The sequence below is a fragment of the Strigops habroptila genome, chromosome 10 (genome assembly GCF_004027225.2).
Source record: "Strigops habroptila isolate Jane chromosome 10, bStrHab1.2.pri, whole genome shotgun sequence".
NCBI lineage: Eukaryota > Metazoa > Chordata > Aves > Psittaciformes > Psittacidae > Strigops > Strigops habroptila.
Window position 1 is genome coordinate 27,962,678 of NC_046359.1, and position 13,329 is coordinate 27,976,006.

Below are 13,329 nucleotides of genomic sequence, written 5' to 3' on the forward strand. Positions count from 1 at the left end.
CCAGCAGTATCTATAGGAAGCTGGTTTTCTTTGTCAATTTTTTTCTCACCTAATCTACTTATATACAGTATTTTTCTTCTACAGAGATCACAAACAAGCACCACAACCATTTATGAGAAGAAAATTAGGAAAGGCAGTTTCCAGGAAGCAACAATTAATACTGGCAAATGGCTGCTTTCAGCACAGGCTCTGAAGGAGCTCCATGTACCACATCCAATATGTGGGGGGAAATTCTCAGCCTGCAGCAAGAAATCACAAAGAAACTATGGGGAAGGAGAAGGATAGAGAGGACACCTCCCCCTAAGTAATTACAGCAGCCATACTTTCGAATCCTATAAGGGAGTAAAATGTAAAGGGAGACTTCTATGCAAATACAAAACAAGTCCCATTGCCCATTTACTAATTATAGAATGAAGCATGCAAGCATACTCCTCAAACATGCCTGCACATGAGCAGTACAGAAAGAACAGGCTACAGTTAGTTCTCTTTCTTATTTTTCCAGAAGGCTCGAGGAATCTTGCCATCAATAATGGTAAATGCATAGATGCTGCCCAAATGCTGGTTTTCCCAGCTCATTCCAACACAATTTTCATTCTTTCCCCTTGTCTTTTCTCTCACCATACCAAAGCAACAAAAGGACATCAGAGATTAGTTTCATATTTAGAAGATAAAGAAACCACAAATGTAAGTAAAAGGAAGAAGAATTTCCAGACAGTAAATCATGCCAGGCAGACTTGACACACCATAAACAGTTGCTCGTCTCTTGCAAAGGTTCCAAAAACCCTTCCTGCTTCTTTGCTTCTTTGGTAATACTTCTCAGCCAGAGGGAAAAATGTTCCTCAAGGTGGCAGTTTTGGTAGACAACCTCATTCCCAATGGCACTTTACTGCGTAGATGAATCTCTACAACGAGTACTGCTTTATTTCTGGCATCATCCAGTCTGATTTTAAAAACAGCACTATTTCAAAGGGATTGTGGGGAAGGGGGAGAATCTTTCATTATTATGCAAGAATTAATATTCCCTGTACCCTGGGATTCACAGCAATCTAGCTATAAATGACCTTGAACCAACACGGAAAGATGACACATTAGTGAGCCACAATTAAGAAATCTGGAATCAATTGTTTTGGTGTTAGCTTTCAACTGAATTTCTAGGTTTCTGTGAATCCCTCAGCATGAACATTACTCCCTTAAGGCAATCGCTTCTCTCAACACAGGCAGCAATTCTCCCCCTTTTCTTTTACCTTTTGTTGAGCAGATTAGAGCATTGGAGTTAAGCAGCTTTAAATATTCACTTTCTAAAGTGCCTCTTAAATTCTAAGATCTATAAGCACAAATTTGTCCTTGTTAATGTGGCAAATATCTCACTTCACACCTTCTGTCAAGAAAAGAGAGCAGAGCCTGAAGGCAATTATAAAGCCCACCTAGGTATTCTGCTCAACAGTCAGGCACCTTTGGAAATTTCCATTTTTTGTACTATCTACAGCACACAGGCACACCCCCTTCTAATCTTTCCTTTGCACCAAAGGAAACCAAACTATTGAATATCCCCCGGATAGCTGACCTTTGTAACAGGATCTTTCACCAATGAATGTTCAATATTTTAACTTTCACTCCCCAGCAATGCTATTTAAGGAGCCATCCGAGGCCTCTGCTGCTCCCAAGGTTCCTGCCTGCAATGCAATGAGAAATGTACTCTTTTTTTATGTCAGTTGCCTAGCAACCAGCCTAAGCTTTTGCAAGGAAACCAAGAGGAGGAACAGCCTAAATCATAAAATTCGTCTGCTGTTGCTGCAGAATTATGTATTAAATATATTTATAACTTTCCTTCTAGCCTTCTGGAAAGCTGTATGTTGGTAGTTCAGGCATGGCTGAGTCAAACTTGAAGCTCCTCAAAGCTGCTAGAGACATCTGCTTTTGCTGCACTGTTTAAGTATGGGGAAGTATTCCTCCTTCTGGGTGCAACACAGATATGAGCAGCTCGGGCATTAGCTTGTCATTATTTGGCTATTACCAGTATGTATCAGCAACTTGCAAAGGGCTCCAATAATCAAAGTTCATGTCTGTGTAAGACTGGTTTCAAAGCCTTAAATATGCTGCCAGCACAAGCCCTGGGCAGGGCTGCAGTACGTCGAGCTTCTGAGCAGCCAAGGGGAGCACAATGACACTGCAAGATTGGCTCTGGGAAGAGCTGGAGCCTACTCCCCCTGAAAAACAGCTGAATGACAGATGCCAAGAAGGATGTGATTATTTCCCTTTGTATAACACCAGACACCTCCTGAAGTGGTATGTTATTAAGAAAGCCATTCAGGTAGACAAGCATGACTCTCTCTTTGCCTTAAAGATGAACAAACATAAGGGGTAAGAGCAGAGAAGAGCATTTTGTGTAGCTGAAAACAGCTTTAACTGCCTGGTTTTGCGAGGTACCATGCTTGGAGCTTAAATGCCCCTACTGCCAGCCCTCATGTTAGTAGTAATGTTGACCACTGTCCCTATGGTGTCCTCAGTATGGGCTAGCAAGGGGAGGATCAGCAACAATGCAGTTGTTTCTAAAATGAAGCAATTAATATCCTAGGGGCAAGCACTGGACTGATGGTGTTCTGTCAACACTGGCTGAGAGAGGTTGGACATCTGTGTGCCAGGCACCTCAGAACACATAACCACCATCAGCAATCCCAGCACAAGGCCTACTGAGCACAGACCTTGCCTCCAGCTTCACTGGGCTCTTCCCAGCAGCCCCTTGAATTGCTCCTGAGTAATTCCTTCATGCATTTTTTGCTGCACTTCACCCCTAAATGAGTATACAGGGTGAAGGGTAACAGCAGATTATCCTCTCCTAGCAGATGCTGCAGACTTCCCTCAGTCTGGAGTCAGTTCCCTCTGACTGTATCTCTCCCTACCGTTCCTTTCAAGAAATACACATTCTAAAGCTTTTAATTCACTAGCCAAGTTGTGTTGTGAGTTTCGGGGGGGGGGGGGGGAGGCAGAAACATTAAATATGAGCATGAAAATGGGTTTATGCAGTGCATAGACTAACAATAAACATCCACCGGGCATGACAGATCAGTGTAAGACTGCTGCAAGTTGAATGGCTCAATTAAGGTATCCAGCACTTTCAGACTAAGTAGACTCAGTGTTCACAGAATAATTTCTCAGCTATCCTTGGAGAATTTCTCCCTCACCACCTTTAGAAAAATGGCACATCATTGTCACTAAATAGAAATCTTGTCTCCTTGGTTGGTAGGTAGGTAGGTAGGTAGGTAGGTAGGCATCAAAGTTGCCTCATGTTCAAGGCACATACTGTATCAGTTACTTTTCCCTTAAGCAGTATGACAGGTAAAAAAAGACACAATGTAGTTCTAGAAGACTTTCTCAAGTACTGTCAATTTAAGCTAGAGCCTGATTCCATAATGCACTTCTGAGTCTCTGCTCCAAGAGAGCTCCAGTGACACTTTGAGACACCCAGGCTGGGTCCCGTGTCAGGCTGTTAGGTGTAGAAAGGGACAGAAATTTGAACAAGGGAACATGTAACTGATCCAACTGGTCCGAAGCCAGGGAAATGCTTGCAAGTGCAGAGGGACCCTATTTCACACCCCTTGTGCTTGTAATACATCATCTAGACACTAGGACAATTTCGCCTCCAACTTCAGATACGTCAGTAGAGCTAGCCTAGCCTGCAGAGTGCTGGCAACCTCCACAATCCCTAATAACAACTCTGTAGCTAAAACAGCAGAAGCGAACAAATCTGCCCAAAACCAATTGTGTCTCTCTTCACCACTGTGAAGACTACAAAGTCTTCTCTACTCTGTCAGTAAGAGTTTTTCCCTTCCTTTCCCGGTTCTGCTGAATACAGGTCACTTTTTCAAGCTCTTGAGACAAGCAGATGCAACCCAATGCACTGGTTTTACTGTGGCAGCAGGACGGTGGCTCATCTCACTGCCTGAGGACTCTGCCAGATGGTATCCAGCTATCACACCACTCGCCACTCAGATTCCAGCCTGTCTATGCATGGCAGCAGAGCCAGAGAGCTGCTATGCCCACTCAGCCTCTGGCTGTTGTATTAACACACTGCAAAGGTTATTACCAGCAGAAGCAATTTAAAGCAGCTGTTAAGAGTTCAGCATTCAGTTTCACAGCACCAGTTCAGAAGAACAGGGGTGCTGCGTTAGACCAATTTAAACCTTTCTCTTGAGTATCCAGAATTGCACTTGGTGACACAAGGCATCTCTCATTATGTCCTTGCCATTGTCTAGGCTTTCCCACCATTTCATTTAAAATTGTCTGCAAAAGCCTTTTGAATTTCATGGTGGATTTTAATCATTTAAATAAACATGCTTCTTTTGTTGATGAAATACACAGCTCAGTATAAATGCCTCCTCAAGAATGGGTTAAAGAACAACCAGACCACAACATCTTTTTCATTATGCGACCTGTTGAGAAGCACAGGAAAGTGAAATTGCCATCACTCCATTATTTCCACTGCTTAAGTGGATAGAAGACAGACAGGAAGGTTATGCTTCCCTGAGCTTTTTCAATCACTGTTTTATGAAGCCCTAAGGCCTCACTTGCTCTGTAAGAACTTACTGATGTGATGTCTCTGGTTTTGTTAGGACACATGCCTTTTAGAATAACGTGTAAGCTCAAGCCTGTATACAGTAATGAGCTTAGGTGGCTGGCTTGACATTCAGACTGATCACTCGTGAAATGTGGCAGTCACCATTCAGCAATTTTCTGGCTGGCAGAAGAAGAAAACAATTTGAAACGCAACTTGATTGACTTAACCTGAAGAAGATGAACACACAAAATAAAAGTAACACTAGTCAAATGCAGTGTCGAATAGAGAGCAAGGATTTTACAGCACTTGTAAGGTCAGAGTTTGCAAATCCAAAAACGTGTTAAGAAATAGAGACCAGGGTTTCCAGCATCTGCAGGTTGATAAAACTGCTCCTGTTGTACACAAGATTTACGAGCATGATTTGCTGTACTGCAGAACAAGTAACGCTGCAGGATGTGAGATTTCATTACCAAGAAATGAGATCAGGAATTGGCTGTGACCAAGACAGGTGAAAACAGATCTTTTACCTATAAAAGCTCAAGTGTGCTCTGCATTTTGCAGTCTAGACAAACCACGCTGTTTTCTCATCAGTTCCTTCTGCTACACTGGAACATTTACTTTTAAATGAACTCTGTCCTGCCATCAAGCTGTGAAACAGTATAAAAATGTATGCCACATCTCCCATTAGCAAGATGACGCATTGCAGAGTATACAACAGGAATCCTAAGGGAATACTTTGGGATTAGAAGTGAAATACTGCACAGATGGGCTTATTGGGTAAGGGAATTCCCTCTGCCCCATATAGGGCTCAGAACATTTAGAGCTTTTACATCAGTAGTCAAGATCAGGCCATTTTACCTTGTAAATATTTAAAGTACAGGCACAAAGACATGGCATACTTGAAAATCTGAAAGGATAAGACAGTTAGAGAGATACAGATACTTGTGTTGCTCTTATTTTTTTCTCTTAAGTATCAAATATTCAGTAGCTTCTCAGGAAGGTGAACAAGTATGCAAACATGTGAGGACAGTTCTCATGCAAATCGTTACATGCTAGAGATCAGGCCTCATTTCTCTCCTCCATACTAATCTAAGATAAAACCACAATTACTCTCTGGATACACTCACTCTCTCAACCATCAGCAGTTAAAATCTAGACTAGCTCTCTAGCAGATCGGTAGAGCTACAGCATTGAATGCTGTTGGGAAACAGGTTACACAACTTGTAAAACCAATAAAGCTGCCAGACAAATCCTGTGTTTATGGGAAGATACAGCACCTTTCCATCATAGCCTATCCAGGCATTGTTGTCCTCAGTATTAAAGAGATCAGGTATCTGTAGGATTTGCAAAGGAACAGAGGGCAGACATGTGCTAACTCCAGCTGAATGCCAAGGGGAGCTGGACCTGGCTTGTAAACCCTGCACCTGACATAGGCCAGCACAAGGTATTAACACCATGGCACCAAGATCATTGTTGAAGTATTCCACCCGTAGCTTCAGGTTTCCCTATACATGATTGAGTCTAGCCATCATTTTCACACTTGGAATTGGATTCTGAAATGCTTGTACTGAACTCCTATAGGAATTTGTGAGCCTCTTTCTCACTAAACATTTCCCTTCAGCTCCCTGCTGATCTAATATGCTTTGTCGAAGTTTTGATGTCTCGTTTTCATTTTAACAGATCCAAATACCATTATCCTTATTTTTTTGCCTCTTAATAGGAAACATGAACTTGTGTTGCTGTAACTGGAAGCCATCCATCTTCTCCTACCTACCACAGACACATATCAACAGTCTTCCAAGACAAGGCTTTGTCTATTCTCACAGAAGTGAAGGAATCCCTTCAGACATCTTCCAAGCTTTGCTGTCACTCATATCTCACAATATGACAACTTCTTTGCAAAAGCATGCCACAGTAATTTCCCATTTCCACACCAAAACCGTTCTTTCCAACTCAGCTTATAGCCATAAAAAGCCAGTAGTAGTTATCATTTGGCAGATGACTGCTAGTTGCTGTTCTCTGCCCAGGCCCATATGGATTCCACTTCACTCCATGGGCATGGAATATAGGACCATATTAAGTGGTCTACTACCACACAGCATTAATTTGCTTACACCTCCCAAAAGTGTAGGTGGGGACCCCCAGACTGAAAGGCTAAATTTTGTAACATCCATGTTTCTTATAGGAAGTCCACTCTGTTAAGACTAATAAAGGAAAGTTCCTGCTGCTTCTACCTAACTTCCACAACCAGACTTCAGCCATCTCAGTGCTTAAGTGGTAACTTTGACAAATACTACACTCATTTAAAACAAAAAAAAAAAAACAACCCACAACACCAAACTTACCCTAAAACACATGTCCATGAAAACATTCACATATCATTTCTTTTTCTACAGTATCTTTTGCATCCAGTTCTTCAAAAACATTAACCCTTGCAAGCTCTCTATGAGAAAGCATTAACATTTCCTTGATCAGATGGAGAAACCACAGCTTAAAAAGAGGTTAAGTCAACTGCCCAAAGACACGGTGAGTTGATGACAGTTTTAGACATCAATATCTTTGTTATAGTAAGCACATTTATGTTGAACCTGCAGAAAACGGACAGCCGTATAATGCTTTTCAATCCACAGCTATACACATCAGTTTTCTCCTTGATAATGAGAAGCAAACGCTACATGGCAAGAACAGTACTCAATACCAAATGCACACACCTGATCACAAAGTGCAAATGGAGTCTAAAAGGAAAGCACTGTCCTTCCATGTAGCTAATGGCACCTACTCCCACATTCAAACAAGTAAGCTAGATACAAACTGCCACAGGAAAACCTGCCCTTTGTAAATCCTTTGGTTTGAACCTTACCTTTCCACAAGCCACCATGGACAGGGCAAGCTGGTACCAGAGGTGAAATTCATCAAATGCGAACTTCATGGCTCTCTCCAAGCACTGGGAAATAAATGTTGGGAGAAATACCAGACTTTTTAAAAATCATACAGAAAACTTTTGTCAAAACTGCTGCTTAGCTCAATGATCAAGTTGAGGGAAACAATCTGTTGTGGCCCAGGTGATTTTTACTTTTTCTTATGACATTTTCCTCTTCTCAGTGAATGGGGCTAGCTAATATACACCAGCACTTCAAATAGCAGCCACTTTGTTCAAGAGCCTACATATAAGTTATTTTAATGCCTCAAACAATTCTGTGTACGTTTCTGGCCTGTGCTGCCATAGGTCTGTAGCTATTTCTACTAATTGCCAATTAGTGAGCTCCATTTTCACCTTCCCTGACAAGTTACTGTGAAGAGGGGTTTTGCTTGCACATTCCAAAGGGAAGTTTCGGCAAAAGCCAGGAGAAGGTACCTCAGAAAGCATGACATACTGCCCTCTTCTGCCCAGCGTGATGCTGAGGAGGTCGTAGACTGCAGAAGCATCCTGGAGGCTGACAGCTCGGTCATCCTGCTGGTCTGGGGCTCGGCTGATCACTGCATCCCGGTTTGCCTGGGCACAGACACAAATGAAGCATCAGACCCAAAGAGAGCAAGAGAGAACCTACTCCACCACAGAAGTTCCACCCACTATCCATAGCATTTTGTTTAAAACCCTCTTGAGATTTACAGCTTTTTTTAACTCATCCCAACGTAAGGAAGGTGTTTCCATACCACTACTTTTTATCCACATGAAGTAGACTCAAGAAGATAGCTGTACCTACAGAAAGGAACTGCTAGGAATACTTCATCAGGATTTGTTTCACAGAATTGAAGCATCAGAAAACAGAACTACCAGATCCCATTTCCTCAATAATTGGAAATTCAAGGCCATCCTTAAACCATATTCCTTATTACTTCAATTGCCTGCAACTGTGATAACTGCTTTGATGGTTGACGTTTTATCTTCCGGGTCTGCACTTGATTTCTTCTGAATACCACATGTTTTTGTTCTTCTTTTGTGCTGCTCACTTTTTGTTTTTTTAATTTGAGCAGGTTGCCTTAGTAATCAGATTCGGCGGTCATCAATATAGTGTAATTAGAGGTCTGGGCAACGCAATACTAAATAATTAAAAACTAATAATCTTATAATTTTGCATAATCTACCAGTGCATTGCTCAGCCTAGATCAAAAAGCATCATTACTTTTGACAGCCTAGCAATTTGCAAGGATGTCCCAAAATAACACAGACCCAGGTTTACCTCAAGATCCCAGGCTCTGTTTCCTGACCACAAAGAGGGAGATTTCAATCCCAGAGTAAATGGAAAAGTCCCTCTGATTTCCGAATGCAGAAGACTTCGCCCCAACTGCCTAACCTCTCAGAGAAGCAATGCTGAATGCAATTGAGCACTAGCATGAACTGACAGCACAGCCAACACTGCCCTGGGCTCCCAAGCTGAAAGGGGTGCCAATGTCAGACATTCAGGTCTAGACATCTAAAAGACCAGAAAAATTAAAGAAGATTGCCAGCAGCTTCACCTGGGGCAAAGACAAACAAAATGTTCCTCCCTGAAAGAGGAAGGTTATGAGATGTATTTTATAGTATTTACTACTATAATCTTACATCGATTTCTTCCTAATTGCAGGGAGACTTTTTCCCTAAAAAGGTTAAACATGGGAATTAAGCGTAATAAAAATTTCCAGAATATGGAGCCCTTAAAGCCCACACATATTTCATTATGATTAAGCTGCAGCTGTTTCATCATATTATCTGTGTTATGCCCCAGTTCCAAGCACTCTTCATCACAGCCTCCAGCCGAGACAGCAAACACAATTACTGACAACTAACATAATCACAACCAAGAGCTAAACGGGGACTGCAGTTAAAGGCAAACTGACAGGTCAGACTCAGTCGAGCGTTTGCACAAATAAACTTACACCAACTCTTGTAGCCACAAAAGTATTTTTCTTTTTCATGTTACTGCAAAAGATGTAATTTGTGATTTTTAAAAACATAGCTCAGAACAATAGGTTGCATGAGAGAATGAAAACAACTTTACAGAGAAAATTCTGGAACCAGAATACAGAAGGATAGCTTGTCTACCTTTACTAGCAGAATAAGAATAAAATAATTAAATAGATATTTAAGCTCCACTTGGATTTAATCCAAAACTGCTACTTTAAAAAGAGAAAAAACAAACAGGAGTTACAGGCATATCCATAACAGTTCTGAAACTGCTACTTCAGAGAATTAAAGCAAAGCATATACAGAACGATCCTTACTGCGAGTGAATCCTCCTACGTATACACAACAGCATTAAGAATTTTTTCTGCACTGGTTACATTGTTATGACAATTGTTTGTAGAAAATAGCTACTGAGATAGCACCCCCATGCTCTGTAATCTCATCAGCAACCTCCCATTACAGTCAGCTATAGCCTGATGCTTTTTTGGGTATCCATCTAGTATCGAGCTGTGATTTCTAAATTGATGCATTAGCACAGATAGAAAACTAAGCAGAACTGGCGAGTTCTGGCCCATTAATGTCTGCCAACAGATATTGGTACTAGAGGTAAGGACATGCCCAAATTCTGCAATAAGCAGGAATAAGACATATTGCAAGCATGCAACATTCTAAAATTGCAGTCATACTGAACGTAGTGTACATATTGTACTTTACCTAATCAGACAGCAGTTAAAAACAACATATGCATAGGTATGACTAATATTCTTTCCAAGAAGGTCATAAACCTGCTTCTTTTGTTCAAGCTTTCAAATCTGAAAGCCATAGAAGGGCTCTGCAATCTATCACTCTCTATACTTGCATGCATAAAAGTTGCCACTGAACAAATTCATCATCACTTCCATCCCAACAATTTTAATACTGAACCTATTTCCAATTGCTAATTCCAGCTGCCCCCAACAAAATAATTCAAGAAGTTCCCACCTAATCACAGATATATATGATATAAATAAAAACAAACCCACAAGCCACAAAACAAAACCAAAAACGACCAACAAAACCAAAAGGTCACAATAAACTGACTGAACAACAGCAAGAACATGGAGTGTGTCTAACACAATAATGTGAGTCATCATCCCAAGGCTACTGCAGAGTTACATACAGGAGGGCAGGGAAGGGAATGTGAATCACTATTTCGTGAAACCTGCTTAAGGAAACTGGCATGTTTCTGTGACCTGCCTCTCCTAGAAGGAAGGGACCCAGATCACCATTAGGCAACTTTTTTGTCTTTAGCTTTGTTTATGTTTTTGTAAACTTTACTTTGGCAGTGAGAAATCCTGACAGTCACTAGTAAGCACAGGTGCAAAATAGTTGAGAGTTCCTGAAATATGGCATACGCCAATTCTGTTAGATGGGAAAATTTTACTTACTGAAACTTACAGAGAGAGATATTTCATTTTGTATTTGAAACTATATAAATTCTAAGCCATTTACACCAACATTTTTTCATACCTGTGTTTCTGTTGTTTCAGACCATTAATCTTCCTGAATACATATGGAAAAGGGGTTATTTGTAGAACACTGACCTCCAAACAGCATATCAATAAATAAGCAGCAATTCCAATTTATCCTACTGCATCACCTCCTCCTTCTTCACTGTAAGCAGCAGTAAAACATAGCTACAAACACATTTTCAACACCCCCTTTAAGCTTCTTGCCTTTAAGCTATTCCCATTGTCACACAGACATGCCTCACAGCACACAAGCAACACAGAGAGAGCTGGTGAGTCACACTAGGAAGAGAACCTGTTCAAGGCTGTTGCGTGGGATGGAGAAGGTCACTAATGCTGCCAACGAGAGTTAGCATAACTTGCGTTATACACAGCAAAACCATACAGTCAATACCCTTTTATGTGAGGTATTCCTAGGTCATGGAGCAACCCGCAGATGCGTACCATTAGCATATTTTGTGATGCGTTAGATGTAATTAGCTATGTATGCAAGTGGCTCAGACATGACCAATCCTATTTGGGGAGAGAAAAACATATCCAGCAGTCAGCCTAGACTGAGCAGCACATAGGACAGAGAGCACCTTCAGCCCTCCCTTTCCACAGCCCAGGGACACAGCCCAGCTGCAGGCCACATGCATCCAAAAGGCTCCAGCGCAGGCTGGTACCCCCAAGCTGACCCAGCACTCAGCCACTGTAATGTCTCTGTATCATGCTCAAAGCTCAACACAGACGTTCAGCCTGAGCGGGCTCAGAACAGCTGGGGTTCTGCAGGGCTTTTTAGGTCTGGCTCCAAATCACAGCAGTACAACAGTGTGGGACTTTCAGACCCAGGCTGGCTATGACAGCAGGGAAGAGATCTGCCTTTCTGGAGATCTGCAATTTAACTAACGGCCCTGCTGAGCTACAGATAGCTTGTGCCTTCCTATCCACATACACAATACACTTACCTGCAAACTAGATAAGCCATCTATCCATGAAGGATTTGCTGTACATCAATGACCCTGATAACTACAGCTTATTTATGGCATGTTTATTTCATGTAGAAGGAAGAAGAACCACAACAAATCCCAACAGCCGTTACTTCAGCAGTTATTACACATGCAGTTACACTGCAGAAAATTAAATTTTACCACTGTACAAAGATGTGCTTCTTAATAAAACGTCAAGCAATCATATGAATTACAATAGAGCATATTCCATGTAGCAGCCCCTTCTCTCAGCAATTAGCTATGAAGTATCCTTAAATTGCTCACTTTGAAACATGGCTCCCCCTGCTTTTTTCCCAAAGAAGAAAAAGAAAGCAATTAAAATCTTTAATGACTGCCTGCTGCCTGCCCCCTAATTCATGGGCATTTTAATGTTCAACTTGTGTCTTTTCATAATAGACATAATTGCCAGATCCACTGCAACCCATCTATACAGAACGGCAGCATGTTTTACACAGTGTACTGTAATAATGTAATTGGTGTGATTCAATACTAGCATTAAGAGAGAAAAACAAATGCTACGTGTGATAGATTGACAACAAGCCTTTGAAACCATGCAATTGATGCCTATACTGCTAAGAGCTGGGAAATATTTAGCCTGTATCCTTTGGGTCTCTATTCTAGCTGGTTTGCCTCTACTGCCAACAAAATGAATGAATTCTTTGTAATGGCAAGGACCCATTCACATTGAAGAGGCTACAGACTTAGCAAGTAAGTTATTTATGGTCTCTATACAGCACTTGAAGGTTCTCCTCCCTAACATACTTAGGGTTAGGGAGGGGGTTAGGGACTGCAAAGCTAGTGTGAAAATGGGAAGCAGGTGGAACAGGAAGGAAATACCACACTCCAGCCACTCACAAAACCCCTCTTACAGAGATACTACAACGTGCTTTACTTAGGGCCAGAACCACAGCTAATGACGACTTATTGCTTTGTGAACTGTGTGGCATCCTTCTCATTTACGGTAAGGAAGAGATGACAAGTAACTGGTACCTCATTCAGATATCTCAGCAAACTTGCCCATTGTCACTGGTTATCAAATATGATGATATAGATATATCTTATCTCTCACCAGGTATATTTTAACATCTTGTAGTGATGAACTATTTCTGGAAACATCACTGAAAGCAAGACAAGCATACCCCTCCTCCCCAGCTAAAATAGCCCAACAACCCTACACAAAAGGAAGGCAGAGGCAGAAAGTAGTGAAGTTCATTTGTTGATGCTGTCTTGGGTAACAAAATCATACATTTGCTGCCAGCAATCTGCATTTAGAGAGTTATCTTCCAAGAATTTGCATCCTCCTTGCAAGTTTGGAAACAAGACTTACTACTGCAAAGCAGTACTGCAAAAGCTCTCTACCCTGTCTCCAGGAACTCACATTAGAACTCTTTA

General features: G+C 41.4%; 1 protein-coding gene across 4 annotated transcripts in view; it reads right to left on the reverse strand.

Moving 5' to 3' along the window:
• TTC7A (tetratricopeptide repeat domain 7A) overlaps nucleotides 1–13,329 on the reverse strand; it is a 171,408-nt gene that overhangs the window by 121,374 nt on the left and 36,705 nt on the right. For all 4 annotated transcript variants that reach the window (XM_030498813.1, XM_030498811.1, XM_030498812.1 and 1 more), the window contains 2 exons: nucleotides 7,911–8,048; nucleotides 7,416–7,499 (listed from right to left, as the gene is read on the reverse strand). In XM_030498813.1, the coding sequence (XP_030354673.1) occupies nucleotides 7,416–7,499; nucleotides 7,911–8,048 (222 nt within the window). The remainder of the gene's footprint in view (nucleotides 1–7,415; nucleotides 7,500–7,910; nucleotides 8,049–13,329) is intronic.